General features: G+C 43.2%; 2 protein-coding genes across 2 annotated transcripts in view; one reads left to right on the forward strand and one right to left on the reverse strand.

The window, feature by feature from the left end:
- Window positions 1-2031: 2031 nt before the first annotated feature.
- T265_12614 (hypothetical protein) overlaps window positions 2032-25887 on the forward strand; it is a gene marked incomplete at both ends in the record, with an annotated part of 81274 nt that continues 57418 nt past the window's right edge. Inside the window, 7 exons of the mRNA XM_009164623.1 lie at window positions 2032-2321; window positions 7460-7518; window positions 11644-11715; window positions 13407-13692; window positions 16401-17563; window positions 20555-21077; window positions 23021-23055. Of these exons, the coding sequence (XP_009162887.1) occupies window positions 2039-2321; window positions 7460-7518; window positions 11644-11715; window positions 13407-13692; window positions 16401-17563; window positions 20555-21077; window positions 23021-23055 (2421 nt within the window). The remainder of the gene's footprint in view (window positions 2322-7459; window positions 7519-11643; window positions 11716-13406; window positions 13693-16400; window positions 17564-20554; window positions 21078-23020; window positions 23056-25887) is intronic.
- T265_12613 (hypothetical protein) lies at window positions 8781-15895 on the reverse strand (the record flags this gene model as incomplete). Its single annotated transcript, XM_009164622.1, has 5 exons — window positions 8781-8972; window positions 9116-9403; window positions 9438-9536; window positions 13421-13589; window positions 15660-15895. Coding segments are annotated over 5 exons (984 nt in total), but the record flags the coding sequence as incomplete, so codon positions are not given.

Consider the following 25887-nt stretch of genomic DNA (forward strand, 5'->3'; position numbering starts at 1 on the left):
CGAACATTCAATGGTCTGCTAACAGTATAAAGGCCCTGACTCAGTCGAAGTGACAAACGTGGTCTCCTTGGTCGGGATCCCAGGACTAGGTGCACCCATGCTTAATGACACCGACAGGCGAGTTTCAATCACGCGGTCTGTGGTGCTCTTACAGCAAGCTATTGTTTCCATGGAATAACTGACCGTTTCCCCTCTTCATTGCCCAACTGGAATGGTCTAACAACAGCTGATTGATTTGGTCATCGCCTTTAATACCCGGCAGCATCTTCAATGATTACCAAATTTTTCTTGACCGAAACTCTAGCCGATGGAACATGGATTATGGCTGATAAACCGAAGTGGACTGATTCAACATGCCACAATCGGACCTTTCTGTTTCGGTATTTCCATTTTGAAAAAACGACGTCATCCGAGTTTTCCGACAGAACGAAGTCAACCTAGTAGTCAGTCTAGAAATGAACTTGCATCACACGAACCGAAATAGAGGACATCTCACCGAAATATGGGTTGAGGGAACCACGTTTCGATAAATGGGACTACACAACGCACCAATTACTTTACACAATACATTTGAAAGTTTAATTTTACTACTTATTGGAAACGGAGCACACTCTTGCATAACCTCGTCATAATAAGAAATCCTCATCTCCATAGGGGCCTATCCTGATCCATTACCTCCCACTTCGTTTATTCGCTGATCCCTGTGTACTTTAGTACTGAATTATGTCCAGCATTCCTTTCAATGGCAACCTCTTCAACAGGCAAATTGACTTTTAAATGTTATATTAACGGTCAGTAGGCAACCTTGTGTGGTTCATCAGTTCAGTCCTGCCGCTTTGAACTTAATAAAAAGGGGATGAAACAGTTCTTTCGGGGTCGTCTGCTAAGAATAGTTCAGAACCCTTTACAACACAGAGGTAACAACGCTGCTTGGATGGACATACTACCGGACGGTATTACAGTATCGGACGGAATTTTGTCAACTTACTTCCGTAGGATCGTGCATATAAGCCAACTCTGGTATTAATGCATTTTGGATGAAGGATCTGCATGTACCACACTGAAGGACCATCGGATTCAGCGTGAATGACACCATAGTAGTTGATAGCGAAACTGATACCCAACGGCTTGTCGTACGCCTATTTGCTCTCGCTATATTGCACACCCACGTTCACTTCTGTGAACGAATCGAAGAAATAAACGTGTGCGGTGTGTGAAGCCTAGATTAGCTAACATCAGGACGTCGAATTCCTTTTTTTGGATTTTGAATTCCAGGCACTTTTGGAGAAGTGTTCTCATTTGCCAATCAGCTTGATGTAAACGGAATATTTAACCGAACATCAATTGAACCCCTCGTTCATGATAAGTAGCAACTGGATAGGTTCACGAAGACCGCCACAACTTACTTTTGGAATGATATCAAATGTCTGTCTTCACACAGCACTAACTATAAGTTGATGGAACCTCTGACGCCTAGCTCTCACTTTCGTCTTACATCTGCCTGATGTGCCCCAAGAAGAGCGGAACATATGTTGGACTTTTGAAGAGTTTTCTTCAATCTGATTAATAGTGCTGTCATCAGCATCTTTGTTTTTTGGACTGGCTTGTCAGCTATTCCAAGTTCGCTGATTTTCCTGAAGGCACTGCCTCTGTAGCCCTTAAGTTTCATTAAAAACAGCCGATTAGTTGATAGTAAGCATCATCGTCGCTGTGAAATTGTGCAAAAAAGAATAATCAAATGGTGCAGTGCAACCTTCACCGGGCGATTTCATTCAGTCATCCACATCATAATAAATTTTCTGATTTTAAGCTGAACTAAGCTTAAAGTAACCTTATCGTCTCAGAGTAATGGTTCAAGGTGGTCTTCATTGCTGTCTAACTTGCCATGGCTTTCCTGGCGTTCACATGACAGATGGTGCACAAGTCACATGACTAACCGATTTGAACCGACCGCAGTCGATGGGCAAAAGAGCATCCGCCAGCCACATTGTGTGTGCCCTCAGCTACCCCACACACGATTAGGTACACCCAGAACACTATGCTGAAAGAACGGCGCAGTGCATCCAACATCTCCATTTCTGTTTCATCGAAGACTCCTTCGTCGGGGACTGGGCCGTCGGGTACCGAAGAAAAGAGCGCTCGCTCAAGGAGTGCACCTCCGGATTTTCGTGTAAATCCGAATTATGACCGTCTACTTGAAGCATTTCAACATTACTATACGTCACTTCCAATCACCCTAAATGCGGAAGACAGTCCGGCTGTCATGATGGATTTTTACAAGACAATAAAGTCCATGCCAAAATATCTGATCGCCCCTGATGGTGAGTTGTATCTAAAACTTATCCGGTCGACGAATTAATCAGTTGATAGTTCGACAACGGGTGTACATTCTTGATGGGTGGTAAATCGGCGCATTATAAAATCACCGCATGTATTGGTCTGGATGCCGCGTACATTTTCATGATGAATATGGTTGTCTCCTAATTTAATCACTAGAATTTCCTACATCGTTGTTGTAATGAGTAAAAGTTCCCACTTCCCCAAACAAACACTCGAATCCATTCTCAAAATGCATATCAATTATTCCTTTCTTCGTGACATTGTTGCTCTGTGCGTCGACTGTGCCTCTCGACTTTCTCTGTCTAGGCCTGGGCAACCTGGCAGTATCCCAGCACCTCGTGCAACCTTCGGGTGGCACAGCAGCATGGCACCGAAAGGTGCTACAGCTGAACGATTATTTTATTATCTGTGCGTCGTTTTATAAAATCCTGGAATGAGTAACAGTTACTCACTATGGAGAAGTAAATTTGCCCATGTTTTCACTCCTAACTTACATGCAGGAGTGGCGTAAACAGAGAGGTGGCCAACCCTTGGCTTGGCAGGGGAGTATGAAGGAGATCACGAAACGCTTGGGTGCTGTCGGTGCTACTCGCCTTCCAGGATGAGGATCGCGTGATCCTCACTGTGCCTGGTTGGTGACACTACAAGATATGGCTGGCAACCGATGTCAGTGGCGTTCTTGTTGTCAGTTTCTGTCCAGATTGCCTGAGTGAATGTCTGGAGGTGTAGGCACCTCGGAATGATTGTGTTAAGCTAGCACTAAGTCCCTCCCCCATCCACCTTTATTCTTTTTTTTACAATAAGGCTTTCAAATAAGTCATGGTTGTACGGCAGTGAAGCATCGGTGTTGAACACTGATGTCATGCTGTCGATGATGATCATGATGCAGGAAAAGCGGTCAGATGATCTTTTCCACCCACGCAAATGTCAGGATACAAAGACCATGACCTGTCATTTGTCTATTTTCGCAGCTTGACTACATTCTCAAGCTGTTGAGTAATCCAGTTCGGCTAGATCCAACAACTCCATATTTATTGCGCCTGTGAAGCACGGTCGAAAGTGATACTCAAGACATACTTCTGATTTCCAGGAAGTAGGAGTGCCAGCACAAAGGACAAAAGAGTATTTTGGGAGTAGATCTACTCGCCAAGGTATTCCCTTTATTAATATTATTAGTACTATTATTATTATTAGAAGTCTCATAAACAAGCAAATGAACTCCATCACAAATAGCTATAACTGGGCATTTGTCATGCACAGTCTCACTATAATACAGTAAGGTGGCCCTCCCACCTATAAATAATTCTTATATATTCGTTACTCTGCTCCAGATAACCCTATTGCTAACAGGTGGTCAAATTTTTCCACGTGCAGTACCTCTAGACTACGAACCTACAGTCTGCAGTAAAATAAACAGGAGAGCATAAGGGTTTTCAACAATAAAGTTAGTAGATAGACTGAACGGTCGATTTAAACAAAAAACATATGGGAAATCGACAACCATCTACCTAAACCCCAGAAAGGTGGCGAGGTAGACAATTCGGTGGCAATTTCGCCACTGGCGGTTCAGTAAGTAGACATAACTCGTTTAGAGAACAATTCACTCGGGTTTACTTTTGTGGCGTCTTCTATTGTGGCGTCGGTGTAGCACGATTATCATATTTCTAGGTGACAATAATAGAAATCACGTGTCAGTGATGTTCTGTTGGTAATGTGGGGAGATTTGGAAAATTCTTTGTTGCAATGAAGTCAATAAGTGCTGGAAACTCAAGCGACACAGTGTGGCTTGTTCATTCTTATTGGGAATCATCACTGGTGTGCATACTGCGAAACTCCAGATGGCTTCAAACTCGCGGCTAGTAGTTTGATCACTTAACTGTTCGGCCGCGAACTGCTGATCAGCAGTGTGATTGTCTGCCACTCAGACGCCACTCTTCCATCACGGAATCCGCATCACGTGGTCACATTCATTGGCTACTCAAATGACGATTTCTAGAGTGGGAGTTTTATTCACGTTGTGAAGTTCTTGTCCCACTTTTAAATTGACGATAGTGTATAGTTTTGGGAATTTTCATCTTAAATTGTATTGAGCAACCTACTGAATTTTCCGTGGGAATTTCTAAACTAATACGTCCCTCATAAGCTGTTACTTCTGATCGGGCAATAAAAACAACTCAACACTCATGACCTGTATCCGAAAATCGAGTTCACTTCAGTCCATTTTGGTCCATTTTGACAAGCACAACAGCCTACTTGTTTGGGATGTAGTGTGGTAGTGTAGGTCCTTGCGTCACCTTGTGACCGAAGGTACTTGGAAAGTAAACACCAATTTCAACTTAAAATTGACTGACCAAGTCTACACAGAGGTTATCGGAGTCTGGAGAAACTTGTCGTAGGTAACCATCAAACCTTCACTTGAAATGCGTACTGAATTAGTTATTTTATTTATCTTCCCGAAACCATCACACGACCCTGGCATGTCCCCGAAAGTGATGGAAATGAAAAAGCTTCTAATGCATTAGCCAATTTGTGGTGCTAATAAAAATTTATATTTGGGACCAGGTGAGTAAAATAGCATATAATACTGATGAAACCCGCGAGTAATATCCTACACAGTTTAAAGCAATATATCCGCAACCATTTGACAGTTGGACCAAATATTATTGGATCGTTCGAAATCATCCCCTAACTGACATCAAATATGTAACAAAGGCTCCAGGGAGGTCGCGAATACGCCTGAGGATATTTGGTTTCTCAAACTCTATGAGAGTGAGTTTTTCAGTTTCACGTCCCACTGCTCTCAACCAGTCCGTGTTTCACAATACACGTCTGCACATCTGAAAGCGTCTTGTATGCACTGGCCAAGTGAGTTAGTGTTTTTATCGTTGCCACCGTGACGAGAATGGGCGAGTTCTACGGTGCTACTTATGGCTGTAGTGGGCTGGTTCACCCTTCCTTAAGCTTGTGTGAGCTCGAGATGGCTCAGTGGTTACTGCGCAAACTAAATGAATGGATGCTCCATTGTTCACACCCGACCCCGGCATTTTGATTACTCCTGTACAGACTCGGGCAACCTGGCGGAACTTCAGCCCTCGCAATTTTTCCGAGTGGCACGGCTGGTAGGCCCCGGAAAGGTTTAACAGATGAGTGATTATTTCATTACGATTCAGGGCTGATACCCACAGATATAACGTGATTTGATGCAAACCCATATTTGGTTTATTTTACTTTGGCAGTCTCTTCGTCTCAGATTGTGACCTCTCAGACACGATAGCCGGTTATGAGGCTTTCGATATATTCGTTGGATGTTGACACGGTTGGGATGACCCTAGACGCAAAATCAGTCCCTCCACCTTCCGTACGACAGAATTGACCTCCTTAGGTCAAAAAAGTACTAAGCAAGCTTAGACCACCGAGTAATCTTGAAAAAAAAAACGGTTTTCAGGACGTAGAAATGATACTAATGAAGAAGCGTTTAAAGTGCCACAAAATCATGGAACCACTCTATTGGGCAGCATAGAACTGAACAACAGGTTATCAATAAGATGACTATGAGATGCACATAGAGTGGTGCTTCACAGAACTACTTACTTTCGGACGAATGCTTCCTGAAACAGAATTCTTCAGCTCCAGAAATATCTCGGGTAAAAGCTGTCCAGGCAGAGCGATCAGCTGCAATATCTTAACGAGTCTCACTCAGGTATCGGGTGACGGACCTATTGATCACTTGAGTCCAATCTTTCTGAAGTTTAAGAACATCTATGTGGTAGATGATCACCTCTATTAAAGACCACTGGGATGAAGCATACTGGTGCCACATGTGGAGGAATAAATTACCGTTTCATCGGAGATTTTTATCCTGCGGTCTAGCCATTCTATGCTGAAAAATAAATCCTACTCGAGAGCTAACAACACTTCTAGTCAGCCGCTCGTGACCAATCGATTAAGTGTTCAACCAGTGACGGAAGGTCGTGGGTTCGAATCTCTCTGAGTTTCGTGAGATGCGAACTGCTTACGTTTCCCAACAAGGATGAAATAGTTGTACAATGCTTTTCAGCAAAAATAACGATTGAAAGTTACAAAACCTTGCCACACTACCATTAAACCACTGTTTTTCATTAGCCTTGGAAGCATCAGATTGCCCACAGTCTCGAATACCGAATCGACGGAGCCAGCTACGTGTGCGGAGTTCCTTGTGTTCAGACAGATTTGATTTAATGCGAGCAAAACATGACGAGCTTGGAAAATTTGATTATCTACTGTTCAGTTATTCTATTTTCCAGAACCTTCGCTTTCTTACTAGAGGACCACGAGAAATGCACCCTACTGTGTCCAAGTTTGATCACATGAAAGAGTGTAAAGTATGAGGCTGTTTGTGGAGTTGGTGTGAAGTCAGTATGAGAACGTAGGACAAACCATGACCTAGCCGGCCTGTCAGTCATATCAGAACAAATACAATAAATAAATCTTGAGTTTTTCCATGGATGAATTGAATGGCTTTTGAGAAACATGCGTCCTAGTGACTAATTAGTGTGACAAGTGGGTAAATTTTGCAATGTTATCGACCATATAGAGTCATACCAAATGTAATGGTAAATTTGATTTCGGGTCCAGTGGGATTATCATTCTGATACTTCATGGTGGAGGGTATAGTTGTCATTTCAGAAACCAATTATAATTCTTCTGTACAATTCTGGATGTTCCTTGTGCCAAGACTAAAAATTTTGTACCACCAAAGCTGCTTCCCTCTATTGCGTGTCCTCACGATGGGAGCACTGTACTTACTGTTTACGTACAAAGAACCAGATGTACGGCATGAAATACAAGATTGTGCGATTTTTTATTGGGACTGCGCTTCCTGATTATGAAATATTTCACGCCGTATCATAGATTAGATCCTACTGAAAAGGAGACACCCAGTTCATACAGATTTGAACATCATATGTAGGATCCAGACTTAAACGAGACAAAACAAACGTCTTTTCTTTTTGCCACTCCGTACAAATTACTGTTTAGATTCTCTCCTAGTTTTAAAACCCTAAATATACTTTCGTTGAAATGGCTAGTTAGCGAAGCGTATACGTGTGATTCCACTATCACCTTCATTTATTTTTCACAGGTCACATACCCAATTCCATTGTGCGGCAGTTTCTTAAGCCAGAGCCCGTTCACATTGAGGTAAGTCAGTGGAGTCGCTTCCTTCGGTGGTGAACCAGAATAAGTGCATTATCATCAGCTTTCGGTTCGTTGCTAGTGGTACGAAAGACGTAGTGTCCCCTAGTGGGTCTGCTTGGGGGAAACTGGAGCGTGCACAAGCACAGCTGGATCAGTAGGCCGAAATCTGGTTACAAGAAATTGTTTGAAGGAGGGTTTTCAAAGCATCGGTGAAACTGCTGAAATTTCCCAGACTCCTCATATCTTTAGATTACAAAAATTTGCCACTCTCATTTAATACCTTAATCATACGAGCGTGCTGATGTTTTTGCCATTAGTTGTTGTCGTAAGATAGGTGAAAATGAGCCGATGAGGAGCGCTCCTCATACGGGGAGGTTTTTCCCTTCGTTTGTCGCTAAAATCTGCGAAACAATTAATGAAATCCCGCTGAACTGGACAAGAATAGGGGGACGATCCCCAGCATAGAGCCTGTGTTACACTGTAGACATAGTTATTCTACTCACCTTACCGAATTACTCATTACTACTCGTGAACTTGTAGATGAGATTCCATGTTGTTAGTACGCTTAGGCAGTGTTGTCTTTTGATAAAAGAGTATGAAAACACCGCCAGGTAAATAGTAATCATGCCCAAGAGCTTCCACTGCGTCTGAGGTCGTCGCTGTTGTTGGGCTGTTATTTTAGGGCTTTTTATAGTGGCGGATTATCGGATGTACGGAAAACAACTATCTGCATTTTCATTAAGAGTATGTTTACAAGTCGATGCAAACGTGTAAGTGTTTACCCCCGAAGTTTCTTTTGATGTGATCTTTGTAAGGAGGGACAAATACCTGTGGTGAACACTACAGGCCAAACTATTGGTTCTACTGGGAAATCCGGAGCATCATAAAACCGGTCAAAAACCAGTCATTTCTTTAGGTTTGGTACAGCAACTGAACTGATAGTAGAATTAATCTTTGTTGCAAGCATTTCAACCCTGAAAGAAACCCTTTTGGATGACCAAAAATTTGAATAAGAAAATCAGTATGGGATCATACAAAGCGGCTTCGCTGACTTTTTAAATGAAATACATGTACCCTTTTATACCGTCAGTTTTTAATTGATCTGAGATTCAACTATTGGGATATGGTGCACACTAGCCCATGAACGCGATCCACATGAAGCACTTGATCGTGGGATGAACAGTTCGTACGCATGCACCACGTGTATAACTCGTTCTCCAGTCCAATAAGTCAATGGGTTTTCAATTGACCGGTGATTCGCTTACTTCTGACAGCTTGCACTCCATATCAGAATGATAAGAACGAATGATAAGAATGATAAGAACTCCTGTCGTCTTTCTTCTAGTGGCCGGTTTCTCTGGAGAGAAACTGACCACAAGATCGTCACTGACAGCGGTTGGAAGCCATATTTGGCAGCGTCTCCAAGCAGGTGCAGTAAAGATCAAGCGATCCCCATCCTGGAAGGTGAGTAGAACCGACAGTACCCAAGCGTTTCAAATTCTCCTCTATACTCCTCTACCAGGTCAAGGGTTGGCTACCTCTCTGCTTCCGCCATTCATACCCCTCTACCAGATCAAGGATTGGCCACCTTTCTGCTTACGCCAGTCTGGGTTGGGCATGGAAAACAGTACTCCCTTCGGCAAACGATGGTTTGGCATGCGTAAAACATGTCCCAACCAACGCAGCTTCTGGTACTAGACACATTCTTCAATGAAGTACCCGTTGCACAACCGAAAACTCGCTTTCTAACTGCTTCGTTACGGATTCGCTGACAGCAACCAACGCGAGTTATATTTCCGAGATAACGATTGCCGAACACCTGAAGACGTCTTAGTTCCGCTGCTCGATGAGGGCCGATTCTCACAGCCATACAGCAAAACAGCCCGCACTGTAGTTTGAGACATGCGTCCCTTGAGATTCACGGATGCACTACTTTGACCCCATAGGTGTCTCAAATTAGCAGACGCGACCCGAGCCTTGCGGATTCGTGCATTGACCTTATCTGTGACACTACAGTCAGTCTGGAAAGGAGACTCAAAGTGGAACGCTACCGTATTAATTTAAACGCATAATTCCATTACTATTCACTCCGTCAGAGTTCAGCTCCTTTTCATACTTATGTTTGCTAAAACGATTCACCGTTCACTGATAGTTGCATGAGTAACAGATGAGCTGATGGTTTGCACTGATTAAACTAGTATTTTCAAAGAAGCACGTTATGCAGCAGGCCATACTCTCAAGTTTTACAGTTAGGCAGAGGTGGAAAAAATGTTTTTTGGCTAAACTCGATTTGGTTTTCAAACAATTAGGGTTTTGATGCAGTCTCAAGTAGCAGTTTTATTTCAAATATCGGAATGTGCCACACAGCTCCAGTGTCATGATAGCGAGAAGGAAGCAAAACCTTATTTACATTCTCCCTGCTTATACTATCGTTTTCTGCTGCAGGATTTCAGGATAGGGTTTTGCAAGGAGAACAGGCATTTAACCCGCAATAAAAATGTTCAGTGCATGCCATCTGGAAACCCTGGGACGTTTCTTCTTACTGGACTACAATGGTTTAAGTCAGGACCTTGTGTTTGTTGTACTTAAGAGGCCGTCATCTGATGGTCGGATGATTCATCAGTCTCCTGTACACTGCATATGCACGTTCTTATGTCCATATTGACACCTTCCCTTGCCTTGTTCTGAACACTGCGCAAGATCAAACGTATGCCCGTGTAGGATTTTGGAGTTTTCATTCTCACTCAAGCCAGTCAGAAGAGAATAAATATTTGCACATCGTTCTTCAGTTAACTAATTTTCTCCGCAAATATTACCATTCCAAGATGAGAAGGAGATTCGACCACCCAGGTTTCATTCTATAATATGTCTACAAAGGTTCAGTGTATGGAGGGTTAACTAATAATCGAACGTTTTTCAGCGAACCGAACGATACTTGATGCTGTTTCCCTGAGGTCGGTAGATATGCCAGAATGGTTTACACAAGAATCACTTCTATCACCACTGGCTGCCTTAACTACCTTCTCATCTTGGTCATTTGTGTCACAAAAATACATGTGATGGGCGAAACATCATTTTTCCAGGTGAATTGCGCTTCCTGATCCAGACCTGATGCGGGATTAATAAGGACCATAGATACAGTCGTACTGTGAATGGATTCAAAACCTGCTGATTGCTACCAGGTTAGTAATAAGTTTTCCCCGGTACGTGTATACTCGGTGGGCAACATGGATGTTGGTTCATGAAAAAGTTTGAAGCTGAAAATACACTCGACACTACGTTTTCGTAAATTGTGATAAACTGGTAGGGAGCTATAGACCAACTTTTTCTGTCAAACAGCCTCTTGAAAATAGTGGAAGTTTGGAACAGATGTGTGATCTGTGGCAAATCAACTGCTAAATTGAAACAATTTAACGTTCGTGAACCTCCTAAACGATCTGTTGGTGACGTATGACACGATTCAACGCGTTTTTTACCAACAATCCTCAGGACAGATTGGCCAATCATATGACTTGATTGCACACTTTCAATGGCCTCCAAAATTTTCCCGAGTTTGCCGCCCTGATCATTTTTTGGAGGTAACTTTGCAACAAGTAGAATAACCGAGTTTACATGGAACCGAGGAGGCCACTCAATAGTTATGACGGATTACGGATATTTGTAAATGAAAATCTGTTGCTGTCTTCCCTGTTCACTAGTTACTTCCTGGCTTAGCTGAGAGAAAAATCGACTCACCGACCGTCAATACCCAAAATATGAACTGTATTCAGGTAGCAAGGCTTCTTCGTCCTTAGGGTATCGGATATCCCTGAATGAAACTTCGCAAACCCAGTGCCGTCCAGCACGGCAGGTCAAATCTGTGGGTGATCATTCCTCGCAGAAGAGAAAAATGCTTGTTTGAAAATGAAATAAGTAATTTTCCGCTAACAACTTTTTATTTATTTGTGTCGATAGTAAAACTACCGCAAAATTATCGATTACCCGGTGCATGTGAAGAATGGATCAGTTACCCTACCCACAAGCAGCTAAACTGGCTGAAAAGTAGGGTACAGTATTACAGACTTTGGGGACAAAGTTCATGAGAGTATACTGTTTTCATTTTCACATTTTTTCCTCTAATCCCTCAAGAAATCCGAGCAGGCAATGACTGAGGCAACCAGTCAGCGCGCACATTTGGAACAGCTCATCAACCGCTACCTGGTGAGTGAAAGAATTCGACTGTTGGATAGTGGCGTTGCATTTTTTTGGAAATTTGATACTACTATATATTTGGAATTGGTAGATGCAAGTTTCTGAAAAAAAATGTTGCAACCGAAGGTAATGGAATGGATTTTCAGTGACAATTTTATTTATACTGGCCTCCTGATGATCAGCATCAACAGCATAACATCTGTGTTTAACACCGATGCTTCGCTGCCGTAGTTTAACTATATTACTTTCATTCTAACTAAATGTGTGTTCGGAATAAAGGATGTGATTTACCTTAGTCCAAATCTGCTTTGTTCTTACTTATAATTTCCGTAGGGGTGTAACCTTTTAAGGAGACTCAAGTGTCCACACACAATAGATTTAGGTGGCGAACCAAAACTAGCGGTTTGCACCAAGGATGAAATCACAGGGCGCTTAGTCTCTGTCGAAGGTTCCCTACCACTTGAAAGTTCAGCACTCGACTGTGAAGTGAAGTTGCGGTTAAAAAAGGACCAGAATATGCCCACAAAGTTGACTTCATAAAGTTTATTCGATGGAAAGAATATCGAGGACTCGAGTGTTGAGGGACACTTGTGCACCCACGTAAGTTACAATTTGTGCCAGGGTGCAATTACACAAGCGGTCTAAACTGGTGAGCGGTAATTTAGCTTACTGGTTCCTTCCAACTGCTCCTGTTCTGTCGCTGCTTCTGTCCTTGTCAGCCTTCTTTTTTGCATCACTTATGGTCGCTGACCCACTTGCAACCACTTGGCTTCGGTCCTGAACGTGCGTCATAAACCTGCCGGACCGTACCCTTCACTGCACTGCTTAGCCTAGGATGCTGCTTCACCCTGTTTTGCCTTATATGCGCTCCAAACAATGAGCTACTTTTTGTGTCCCTCACAATGGTTCGTTCATCAGTGCTTATTGCACGGCGGGCGCCCGTGTAACAGTAACCCTTGGCTGCCGATCATGTACAACAGTTTTATCATACTACTTTGAAAACTGTTCGAGTCAGACGATCCGTATCAGCCGTCTGTTTTTTGTTGTGTCCTATTATAATACTGCAGAATTTGAGATCGCTTAGGTCTGTCATAAGCGAGGAATACTCATGAGTTTAATCTGCGAATTAGTGTATAGTTTCACGTACGAAGATTTTAGTGTCCTACTATGGAATTAAGGTGAAAACAGGGAGGCCACGACTACTTGATGAGCCTTAAGAAGGGCTACACTGATAGCGAGCTGTTGAAGAATGCTCAAAGACCCTATTGGTGTAACGGCGGATACTACTGATAAGGCATTCGGGTGGTCTGCGGTTTTCTCGAAGCTCCACCTCACGTCTAACGGAAGGTGAACTTTATTACGGAACTTGTAGAACTCCTTCGAAGTGTTCGCTTACCATTGCGTGATAGTCAATGGATGTCCATGAAAGTTTAAGAAGACGCGTGAGAATGTTCAGTTTTTTAGAATTATGTGCATATGAGATGCTTACTTCCCTGTTCAATAGTTTATAACTGCTTAGTTGGTGTTTGCTAATAAGCGACTTCGCAGAGAAGGGCCTTCATGTTAGTAAAATAATTCGATATCTTGAATATCGTCCCAGCTGACAGATTACGGGTCTTTCTACAGAAAATTCGTATCGAGAATGCCTTCACTGCAAACCCGAACTTGTTAAATAACTATCCCTTTCCTTTCTTCTCTAGTCTGACGAACGTACCAGAGACACACTCTCCTCTATCACCTTCCTCAAAGATGTCGCGCTGTTACGCGTGGCTACATCAACTGGAGGGGTAGAGAAAATCCGGAACGAGCTGATGACCAGCCTGGCCATTGAGGTTGAGGGACTTTTGGAGCGGCCTTGCGAACAAGTAGTTGATGAAGACTCACTGGATGAAGATGAAGCCGCACGAATGGAAAAGTCGGCAGAACTTCACAAAGCTGCAAGGCAGTTTGCAAAACAGGCAGTTCAGAAGCACTTTGAGCAAAAAAGTAGATATCATTTGTTCGGAGTTCTTGATTTTTTAAAAATTGTTTATCTACAGAATTGTGTAAATAAAAAAAGATACATTCGTCCATTCATTATTGTATAGCTTAAAACCTGGTTAGAGTGATCCATTTTTCAAAAGATTCGCCATTCTGGGACCTACCTATGCCACAGTCTCATGTGAACAGTCGAACCTCCAGGTGCAAGTTCATTTATTTTGTAGAAAAATTTCAATTATTTTCATACTTCACATTGTTGTCTCGTCATTTGTTCTGACTTGATACATAATTCCCTCTCAGTGGGGAATGAGCACTAGGGACCGAAATACCCATTTTCGTGAATTCTCATTATTTCCAGCAAGTATTTTTCAACCTTCTCTAGGATTCTGGAATAGCGCTTTGTTTGTTGGTTATCATTCACTTTCTCCCCTCCATTTGAAATGTCTGGTTGGCTATCCACAGATCTATGTCAGATAAATGATACATCAACGGTATGCTAGTAAACATGAAGTCCATGATACGGTATAGTTGGCATAACGTTCATCTGTCTCAAGCCCCGTAGAGCAAGTGTAATCCAATTGCTGATGCCGAGGAACTGCTGAAACTATTTTGAAACACCGGAGCTTTGTTAGTGTTCTACGTCTAATCAGGCTGTATCTATGATTAAGATTGGAAATTTTACTAGGAGTAATCCGAGTGTGGACTTATTCACTTGTGTCCTATTTGGAGCAAGAAGTACGTGCTTCGGCTTATTTTTATCGGCACAATAATTAAGCCGGCGTAGTGTCGTTTTCCTAATTGAATAGCTGTGAATTCATAGCCTACCCTACATTTGTCAATGCTTTTCAAGTTTCCGTCCATAGTTATTCGAAGTAAGCATATCGTTTTATGACAAGGAGCCCAGATAATCGGACAAAAGCTTGTTCACCCACACATCCGAGCAAAGGTGGTGGGACATCTTAGTTCATATGCGGTGATCATGTGTGAACCCGAGCCACTGAAGCTTAATTACTGGCCACATAACGAGTTGTAAGCAAACCATCACCGATTGGAAATGCTAGTAGCATTAATTAGAATCAGCGGACCAAAAAGGGATGGGGCAACTTCTCGTAATGAGTTATACGGATCATGGGATCGATCACTCCTTTCTCGCTTGTCAACTTCGATTCACAATCTCATGGGCAACTACTAAGAATTTTTAACAGGTGTAACCAGTAGAGCAAATCAAACTTCGAAACAAACTAGACGGAAGTCAGGAGTCGTACCAAATAGTCTAAGGGGATCAAAACTACCAAATTTCCCGGTCCACTTTGGATCTCATGAATCAAACGAGAAGGATGGATTATTTGAAATAGAGAAAATTGCCGTATTCAGGCTAGGGTTGCTTGGAGGGGCAGTGTATATTACATTTCAATTCCCCACAACATGAAGTTGTCTGTGACCAGGGGACAACTCTGAATATCAGGTGTTCACTAGCAAGGTCCTGCTTGATCCAGACGAATTCGTATCAGTCAGTGCTGAGGCGTTCGGTGAATAGCTCCGTGAAATCAACTGCACATTTTCCACTTGATAATATGCAATGCAGCAAGCCGTGAGTAGTATACAAAAGGGTGTTGAATTCGTCAACAGAGATAAGTTTATTTAATTTCCTTTCCATTTTCTCCTAGAGAAAAATGAGTTGGCTGAGAGCAATTCCAAATCATCACTGTCTGTGAATAGCGAACAGCAGCAGGGTTTCGGTTCCATTATTTGTTGCCGTAGAACACCTGCAGATCCAGTAGTTTGTCGTCTGTCTTCACTGCTGACAGCCAAACCTTACACACCTACTTGACTTGCTGAAGAGCCATAGTAAACGCGCCATCACATAGGATTACAATTATTGTCAAGATATAAAGCAAAAGTGGCCTCATCAGTTGCTCAGTTCTAAATGCGTATAACGCCTCTATTTGGATACCGTTGAAGAGATGATTCACCCTCTATAGATGAACTGATCACAGTGCATCGGTTGCGCTGGCTTGGCCACGTGCTGCATATGCCAGTCGACCGACTTCCTCGAAGGGCCCTTTTCGCACAACCACGTGAAGGGTGGAAGAGAGCCAGAGGCGGTCAAACAATGACTTGGCAGCGAAGTGTGAAGGCCATTACCAGGAAACTCAGATGCTCTGGTCGTTTCCGTCTTCCTGGATGGGGATCCCAAGACGGGCCACATCAGTGGTTGGAGACATTGTCAGACATAGCCCAGTCGCGCCCTCAATGGCGCTCATGCATCCAAGCTATCGCCTTCAATGCATAGCTCCCTTCCCAATCCCCCCAATTAACAGTCCACCTACAGTGCTGTAGTTACGCGTTAATTTATCACTTTTCGCCCCCCACTGCGCGGCTACCTACTCCACCTACCCGAATCATCGGTGAACGAAACTGTGTCAGCTACAACCACTGTACGACAAGTACGCGATTATTACAGCTGATTTACAAAATACCATGTTTCGCCCTACCCTCCGTTATATACTGTCCGCAAACACAGGGCTAACTTTTATCTTGATGGAATGCTCCAGCCCCTATTCATAGCGGCAATGTGCCACTCTGTTTTTCAATAGGAATGATCCAAGTCGTTCTTCCTGAGTCAAGACTAGCCGACTCAGATTCCGTGTTGTTGGCATTCATTTGACCCTTTTCTAAATCCTAAACTTCATTTGCTTTTCTTCTATCCGCAGTTAAACAAGCCTTACAAAAACATGGGGGAGAACGAAAGCTAGATGAAGAGGATTCCTTTGTAGAAGAAGTGGACATGGAAGATAAAGAGCCATCGCCCGTAAAAAGTGGGCTCTCACCAACAAATTACCGCCAAGAAGAGGATTTAATCGACCGTATTGCAAAAGACCACACCCAAGCTATTCAGGAGCGCAGACGTGTTGAGGTGGAACGTACACTACCCTTCGATTTTGTCAAAAACACATTAGAAAAGCTTTCCCAGGAATGGGGTGGAATGGCGCAAGTAATGGAAGTTATATTCAGTGCAGTTCACAGAAACCAAGATGCCTTGGACAAATTGGACGGGTTCCTAAAAAGTCGTGAAGCACGGGTCGGTATGATTAATAGTGTTGTCAGTCCAACTTGGGCTATGGTTTATTTGGGGATAATGCTTGGAACGGACCGTCTTGTGATTAAACAGCTGGATATACTAAGCGATCCCGCCACAACCCCTGAAATACAGACCGGTGCAATGGCCCAACTGATTAATTATCTTGGAACTGCCCCTCGGATGGAAGCTTTCCTCAAGGAATTCCAAGCTGCTCGAAATCTGCTGGAAGTTGCACTGACTGCTCGTGGAATCCCAAAGGAGGTCGCGAAGAATTTGCTCAATGAAGCGCTCTCGGGTAACAATGATGCGAAAAATCGCGTCGGCAGCTGGTTGAAAATTGAGAAGTTGGATGAACTACTAAATGCAGTTAGGATGTGTAACAAGGACAAATGTGCAATGCTTTTGAATGAGTTAGATGCTGTCAGAAGGGATTTGCAGCACCGGCGCTCTGAAGAAGTACCAGACATGAGTGCATTGTCTGCAGACGCCAGCTTGCTGGCTCAATTAGATGAAGATGCGAAACGAGTGATGCAGTATGACGGAATCCAGGAAGTAGATGAAGATGAATTGGTTCAGAAAAAATCATCTCCGAGGGCGCAGGTACCTAAACGTGCTGATCAGATTGGTCCCGTGACTAGTGAATTGAGTGCATCGGTGAAGGACAGCGGATCTGTAAGCTCAGTTCCGACTTCACCAGAGAAATCGGGACCAAAAGCTAAAGGCTGGAAGGGAGAACACGATGAAGACGAAGAAGAGGAGGATTATGACGCCGAATTTTCATCCGGAAAGTTTTCGGTATGTGTTTAAATATGTCGGTGTTTGGATTTAATTTGGAAAGTTCACAATGGCCACGCTTTTGTGAACTTAGTATGTACACCATTCGGCGAGAATGCACGTAGGCCACTCAAACACTGACTTAGACATGATGAGTGTCAAGTTCGTGAGGGAACTCGAAACCATATCCAAATGGTTACTTGACAGACCTTAGCTAAATGCCTGCTGAAAAATCGTCAACTGATTCTGAGACATAGCAAAAAGGGGTCTACTACATGTTATACTCATGCAGTCATTCGGTTTCTTGATCGTGCAGCCATTACACAAATGGTCGGGATAACAGGCAAACACGGTGCAAAGAGGAATCTGACCATATCTCTCAGTTTTGAATGCGTTGTTCATTTATTCTTCGAGTAATGACACCGAATGAATAGGTCAGGCCTCGCCTAGCCAAAGGAATTTGTCGGAATTTTGTCCAAACCTAGAGCTTACCTTCATGTAGGTTTCATCACCTGAATAGATAAATGTGACTGTTTATGGTGCATCGAAACTTCCACGAATACACTTCTGTTGTTGTTAATACCGCCATGAGGAGGAGAGAAAAAATCACAAACGAATGGTCTAGCGTATGTAGATGAGGCTAACAGAGCAATAATCATCATCATCATCATTGTCAGCTGTAAGAACCGCGAGACATGATAAATCAATGGTACGTTATGGTCAAGGTAACCTACCGGCCAGACTGAAGCGTTCAGCTGTAGCACCCTTCCGGTGCCTAGCTGCCATGCCACCCGAAGGAAGCACGAGGGCTGGGATACTGCCAGGTTGCCCAAGCCTAGACAGGGGAAGTCGAGTGGCGGAGGTCGGATTCGAACCGCGAACCTTCAGGTTAGTAATCCGCGCTCTAACCACTTCGGCCATCTCGCCAGACTGAAGCGGGCGATGCAATAAATGTCTCACGGAATGAAAACACACAGAGAAATACAAGTACAGACCGTGATAGTTCGCCGTTAAAATCTACATGACCGCGCTCTGTCGTCTCTTGTAGGGTAAACAGAATTAATATGAACAAATACGGGGCAAATCAGTGCGCTAAACTGTGTTAAAAGTATCTCCGGTGATCCGCGGTTTCCTGTCAGTGAACTTCTGCTTCAATTATTGGTTGAACACTATGCCCAACAAACAGTAGCGACTGATCACCATCTTGATACTACTTTTTTAATAACACAGTAGGGAGAAGACATTTCCATTCAGCCGCAATACGAAAAGCCACCAATTTTACATGATAAATAGGAATAAACAGTGAGAAAGCAATAGATCAGAGTCGATCATACAGTGAGCTAATCAGGTCTGGCTCTTTAATCCGAGGCAATAGCTTGCGCTAAGGTCACTGGTGCGTACAAGATGGATCCTTTTTGAGTGTCTAACATAGCCTAACTGACAGCCAGAAGTTCCGAACTGACATTGCGTAGTAAAATTCTGAGAGCTGAAATGGCGTCCAGTAGATAGTGTGTTAGGCGATCGACGGGGTAGATCTTCCGGTCTCAACTTATGAGCGATCCGTCGATCGACTGGTCACCAGACTTAAATAAGGAGGTAAATATTCTGAGCCGCGTCTGCATAAACTCCTATCTCTTCTGGGAACACGTCTCAACGCGAATACATGTGAACTGGTACGCAACTTATGAGGTGGAGTGTGCACTTGGGCAACCTGCCAATATCCCTCTTGCTTCCTTCAAGTGGCTTGGCAGCTAGACGCCGAAAGGACGTTAGAGCCATCGAAAAATAGAAAGCAGTAAACAAAACTTATGCTGTAACTCCAGTGGTCGCTTTCAACTGAGTGCGCGCTTGCCTGCTGAGCTATAAACAGAGAGGAACCAACGCCGGGCTATTCAAGAATTTTCATCAATCTTACGAGTAGAGTGTTATTAGAAAATACTTCGATATTTTGACCAAACTCCCGCCAAGGACCTTTGGCGTTGACAGTTCCTTGGTCTGCAGAACGAATTTGCATCTCTGGATAATGGATCAATCTTAGTCACGGAATCATCTGATATGGTATACAAGTGAAGACCGCTATAGCGGGATTTTGGTAAATGCGACATAGATGAATCGGAAGCCCCGTACAAGTGAAAATATCAGAACTGACTTCAACTCAATGACACGCCAGGAATCAATCCACAGCAAGTCACTCATAAGGCTGATGAAGACATTAAAAATCTTAAAAAGGTTTTCGCCTGAAAGAAAATATGTCATTATCTTGAATACACTCCAAAAGAAACGTGAGGCAGCCGTTGTGTTACATGTCTAGTGGGATAATATCTCAAAACTAGAGATTCAATCTGATATCCTGTTAGCGCCATCTTAATTTGCAAATGAGTGTCCAAGTCTATACCTGTCCTCATTTCAGTAGTAGTTATGCGAGAGGCGTTGAAATCGTTTTTCATGGGTTACGTTATACAACTTTACCGCTCTTCATTGTAAACGATTGCGTTTTGCTTTACAGCCCAGTGTGTTTAGTCTCTTTCCACGGTGTGAACTGTAAATCGAGACGCCAGGACTTAGTTTGAACTGCTGTTGGGGGAATGAGCCAGCTTTAGTATGCTTAAGTGGGTGTCGTGCAAGTATTTGCCTTCTATCGTTTGCTACTATCGCAAGGGAGCTTCAGCGGGTATCGCCTCAAACCGCTGTATGAACATCCAACCTGCATTCGTATGCATTCCAGTAGCTGCGTGGTTTGTGTACATTCTGTGGCGAGTGATGCAGTCTCACATACAATCAAAGCGCACGATAAGAGAGGTGAGTAGGAGATAATTGTGGAAATGAACTTAGTTGGATGGTATGACTGTTGCTTAGCCTGAACACCTAGCCCCCGTTGTCTACGACATGCGTCATAAAATGGTGAACACTCGATTCCTGATTTTTTCTCGATTTTGAGAAATGACAAAGCGAACTAGGTTGCCTCAAATTCATGCATTTATCGTAATTGTCTGATATCCCCGGTCATTCTAGAGAGGACTGGACGAATACACAAGAGCATCCATAAGAATGACAGTTTTAGAAACAGACTATGACGACAGGGTCATGCCAGGTCGCGCCATGCATGGTGGATTACTAACGCGCACCCATCAGAAGCCAAGAATGTCCGAGAAGCCACGGCGATCGACCACAAGGCTCACGGGGCTAAAAGGTGCTTATGGTCAGCTTGATGAAACAGCTGCACGGGAAGGTGCCATGCGTCGTAGGAAGTCGAGCAAATCAAGGAAGAAGGAGCAGCAAGAGATGGATGAAGATACATCTGATCATGAAGACACACACATGGATACCTTGGACGGAGAACTGTTTATGTCCGACGAGGATACCGATGAACTACTCAAAGCAATGGAAAATGAGATGGGAGCTGTTGTCTCACCCGGAGTTGGTGTAGCTGAGGAAAGTGTAACAGAAGTTAGTGGGTCTCAGCCGGCACGTTATCCCGATCCAGCTTTTGAACATGGTCATGTTAGACGTTTTGAAGCCCATCCAACCGACCTTAGTGAGTACAATTCATTGTGCTTCGCAGTATAGATGCTAAGACATAAAGTTAGGGTGATACACATCAGAATAGGTTTTTAGATCCTATTAGATATACTTGGATATACTTGCGGAGAATTCATTTGTTATAAAGCCATGTTGACTGGGTCGTACCCGGTGCGAGTACTTGTAGTAAATCATACTTTGCTTATTTGTGCACATAAATTTCGATTGATTTCAATGACAAACTTCAAATTCCTTTCTGTATCGAGGGGCAGGACTACTTTAAAAGGCATGCTTGACTTGAAACGATGAGACAGAGAGCTGTCAGGTACATAAAACAAGGTGAATTATGTATCACATAGCTTCGGTTAAGAGAGGAGAAGAGGTATTCTGACCGCTAAAGACGGGGTGATATCTCTTCAGGAGGAGCATAGCAGAACGTGTTCTTGTTATCAGTTTCTATCCAGATTGCCAGAATGAGCGTCTGGAGGCATGGGCACCTAGAAATGATTGTAACAAGCTAGCCCCAAGTCCCTCCACTGTCTACTTCTATTCTTTTCCGAATAAAAAGGCACTGAAATAGGTCATGGTTGCATGGCAGCGAAGCATCGTTGCTTGAACACTGATGTCGTGATGATGATGATGACGATGATGATGATAACGAAATGCAGCTATCCTGGAATTGGTTGTCCTCCTTCAAAGCGGTTTCTCTTCAGAGGTTGTTTTAGTGGACAACATTTTGCATTCGAAATGGACTAACACAAATAGATAAAACCAATGCTTGTTGAACATGGTGACAACTGAACAAAATCAGGGCAGCCAAGTATTTTAGTTAGAAATTCTAAAATCAATTTTAATGGCATTCCGCGCCAGGAGATAGACTTTTTGTTTTGGACAAGGGACTGGAAGAAACAAAAGTAGTACAGATGATTCAAGCAGACGCAAACGTGTTCTTCGCCCGAAGGCACGAAAAGTTAGGAGTGGCGGCAATAAAACAGAAATGCTCAGGGATACAGAAAAGGACGGAGTAGGGAGGGAAATACCGTCAGATCTGGTGAGATTACTCAGCTGGTCTAGAAACAAGTTTCCTGGTGATGCTCATAACTTCAGGTACACATCAGATGCGCGACAGTCATAACAAAGCGCAATAATATCAGTACGTTTTGCCTTTAGAAGGAAGCAGGTACACGGCTTGGTCGTCCACTTAAGAAGGTACACTAGAGTGCGCAATCTGTCGGGAAAATACACCGTAGATTACATATGTGTCATGCTGAAACCACGTTGCTACGAGCTATGCGTGCCTCAGCTGTCAACTGAGCGATGATAGGTTTGCCGTTGTTGATACGCAACGATCAAACAACACTCGATCCGGAGATATTTACCCTAAATGGCCCGATCCACTGTTATCATTGGATGTAGAAGGATCGGATGAACAACTGCATGGTTAACAGGTTCATAGTGTTTTCAGTGAGACCATGCTCTTGCCGACTGGTTTGTGTAGCCGGTAGATTCCAGCTAGATGGACAGCGCTTTCGTGGTGCGACCATGGCATCGCGGAGATCTCCGGTCTAGTCCTCCAAGACGATAAACAACTATGTAGACAATGCCTTGTGAATGTACAACAATAGTCGGATGGTTATACGAATCATTTGGCAGTTTATCATAGTTAAAATTATCACATCTAATGGGTAATCAATCCTCAATCTCTTTGCTTGTGCAAGTACACATCTTGTCTGTTTTTATCTTTTATCTACAAGACGCTCATTGGTGGACATACCTCAACGAGTGAAAAGCATGTCCGTAACTAAATGACCTCAAGACCCACCAGGAGCTAGGGTATAGACTCCGATGTGGAACCAACTGATTTCTTTTAGTATTCGCTAATAGTGCTTCGGAAACTGAGTCTTGGATGGCTAGGACAACGCTGTGCGTCCTTAACTCATTTTTATGTTTCCGTTTCAGAACACCTAATCACATTCAAGGTGATCGAACCTTATGTAAGTTCCGGCAAAGTATTTGAAAAATCTCGTGTTGAAATTCATTGATCCGTTAATTAGATGTTCGTGAGTTATCTTGTTGGTAGGTTAATCAAGTCTAGCTATGTGGTCGCACACTCAGGTGTTCTCTTCTCTGATATGAACTAGAGTAAATAGGCCGTGACCCCATACTCCATGTCACTTTTAAAATTTTGCCTAACATTTTATTCCATTAGAGAACAAACAGATTTTATTTTTCAAGGTTAGCACTAGGGCTTACCATCACTTAGTTCTGTCCCTTACCAATACGTGACCATGTCTTCGTCTACCGATCCCAGTTAATCAAGTGACATGTATGTTTTACCTGTGGCTTGAATGTTGGTCGAACAGATATTCTTTTTAACCGTGTGTTGTTGAAATGACTGGGCTTCTAGCTATCGAGTTATGTTCTGTTCAGTTACACAGATTGACAACCTACTTTGTTCTAAGTAGGACGCCGTATTTTAGTGATTCGACTGCACCGTGATGCTACACCCACACGGCCAACCCGCCTTAAGTAGTTTATCGTAGAGAAAGTAAGCACACTAGTGTTGCTTTTTTAGGAAAAAGCTGAATATATACCAAAAACCGACAACCAAACTTGTTAGATTCAAACCAATTGTGGTTGACCACTCCGGGAACTCCCCCTTAGTAAAGATGGTCGCGTTGTCACATGCAACAAACATAAGCCGAACAGGTATGTTCTCTGTGGCTTTTTTCAAAAAGACCTTCACTTTGTGGTTTGGGAATGGAAACTTCCCTGTTCCTCGTTTGTCATCCCTCATGATTTGCTACTGATTTACTACCGCCTACCACATTTTTCTATCATTGCCTGTACACCTCATTCCCTCTGGACCTGTGTTGCCTTGTAGAAATACTTTTCAAGTCTGATAGATTCTCGAGGTCACTACTCAGAAATATACCGAAACAAATCAACCGGTCGGTCGCTGGATGACGTATGCGTCTAAACGTCAGTTGACGCAAGAACTACCATGAGATATTTTGTCTTCTGGAGCAGCCATGTGATAACAATCCTAAACATTAATTTCTTACGGGTGATTTGGATGGACCCAGTCACTAATTCATTACCGCAAACAACCGGTTGAACTTCGTTTCAGAGGTTTGGTGCATTTGAAGGATTGCCTTCCGGTTTATAGGACTAGGAACTGTGTATAAAAAATAAATTGTAACGAATGTACGAAGGTTTGTATAGACCAGACAGCCAGGGAATTGTACACCAGAATCGATGAGCATAAGTGGTCCACTAATAGACCACCGAGAAACGTAGATGAATACCAGGTGATAGTCAAAGATTCAGCAATGGCAGGACATGCACTAGACACTGGGCATAGGATATATTTAGAAAATATGGACATCCTGAGACGGGGTTTGAAATTCACACCACAGCGAGTGGTGGCGGAGACGGTGGAAATCACCAAGCATCCCAGCGTAAACAGAGGGGGGTAGAAATTGCGAACATGTGGAGAGCTGTCTTAGAACAGCCGAGATGACACGAGGCGGTGTGCAGTTATCAGCGAAATGGTCTGGGTCCCAATTAACCACCCCCAAAGTAACTGTCCCGGCATACTTTGGCGAACACAGATGAACGAAATCAGTGAACGACCCCAGGAGGAATTTTCCATTAAGGTGCCCTAAACTGAAAAACCAAGGCCGAAAAATCCTAATTAAACATGAAGACAAGTTTTACCCCTTACCAGTCTATCGTAAATATTAGTCATCCCACCAACCAACAATCAGGAACATCAGAGTGAACACCCAGCACTGACCAAGTCGGCTAGTCATAAGAAATCTCACGGATTGGTTCGCTGACTGTCTTAAAATCCAATCAACCTACTTATTTACCCACTTGACCAGACGAAGCTTTTGTGTGAAAAACGAAATGTTGCCCAGCAATAAATCCACCGATTATTTACCAAACATCTCCGAAACGATGACTAACCAATGGGTTCCAAACATTTTCCAATTGATTGAAAACAAGTCGAACTCTCGATTACTTCAAAGGGTCTGATCATACTGCGACCAATGAGTGTGATGTTGCGCACAAACTACTTATCGCAGTTGAGTTTGGGAGATGGAAAGGTTTGGATCTCTTACCGCCAACGTGACTCAGATTGTGAGCTGACATCCTCACCGAACCAGTGCATTTTTCCGGAGAACTTTCAAATGATGGTAAGGACTGCTCCAGCACCTACGAATCGTTCGTGAGACTGGCTGCTGGTGCAAAAGCAATATCGAAGGGGTGATCACATGTTTCTTGAGATCTTCCATAAAAAACAAGAAATCCAAAACACCATACCGACCAAACTGCGTTATTTAAGTGCGGTTAAATGTTACCTAGGCACCTTAATGAATCTGCTATGTTTACTTGGAGGTTAATCTGATTAGAGACCAAGGTATTACGTGCGCGCTGGGTCAAGCTGTGAAACATACTTGTTAGAGCCGGAGAAGAGGTCAGTTGACTACTGGATAGGTATCGTACTGATATTTACACACTGAAGCATCTGTGTGTCTGTGTGTGTGTGTCTGTGTGTCTGGAAATTTTGTGTTTGGAGACGCTGAGCATGGACAATGAACCTCAAATTGAGTTGTATCGGCTACGATACGTGGCTCCAGTTCATTGAAAATGCATTTTTTTTGTCCGGGTCACTCAAACGATCATTGATACTGAATGCTCACAGAGGAGATTCACCCGAGACCGGAAGACACCATTCTTTTGTTATTTTCCCAAACCATCTGTGCAATACAACATCGGTCCGAAATAAAGAGTAACAAAGAAACAGCAGGGCAATAACT

The sequence above is a fragment of the Opisthorchis viverrini genome (assembly GCF_000715545.1).
Source record: "Opisthorchis viverrini unplaced genomic scaffold opera_v5_7, whole genome shotgun sequence".
In the NCBI taxonomy this organism is placed as follows: Eukaryota; Metazoa; Platyhelminthes; class Trematoda; order Opisthorchiida; family Opisthorchiidae; genus Opisthorchis; species Opisthorchis viverrini.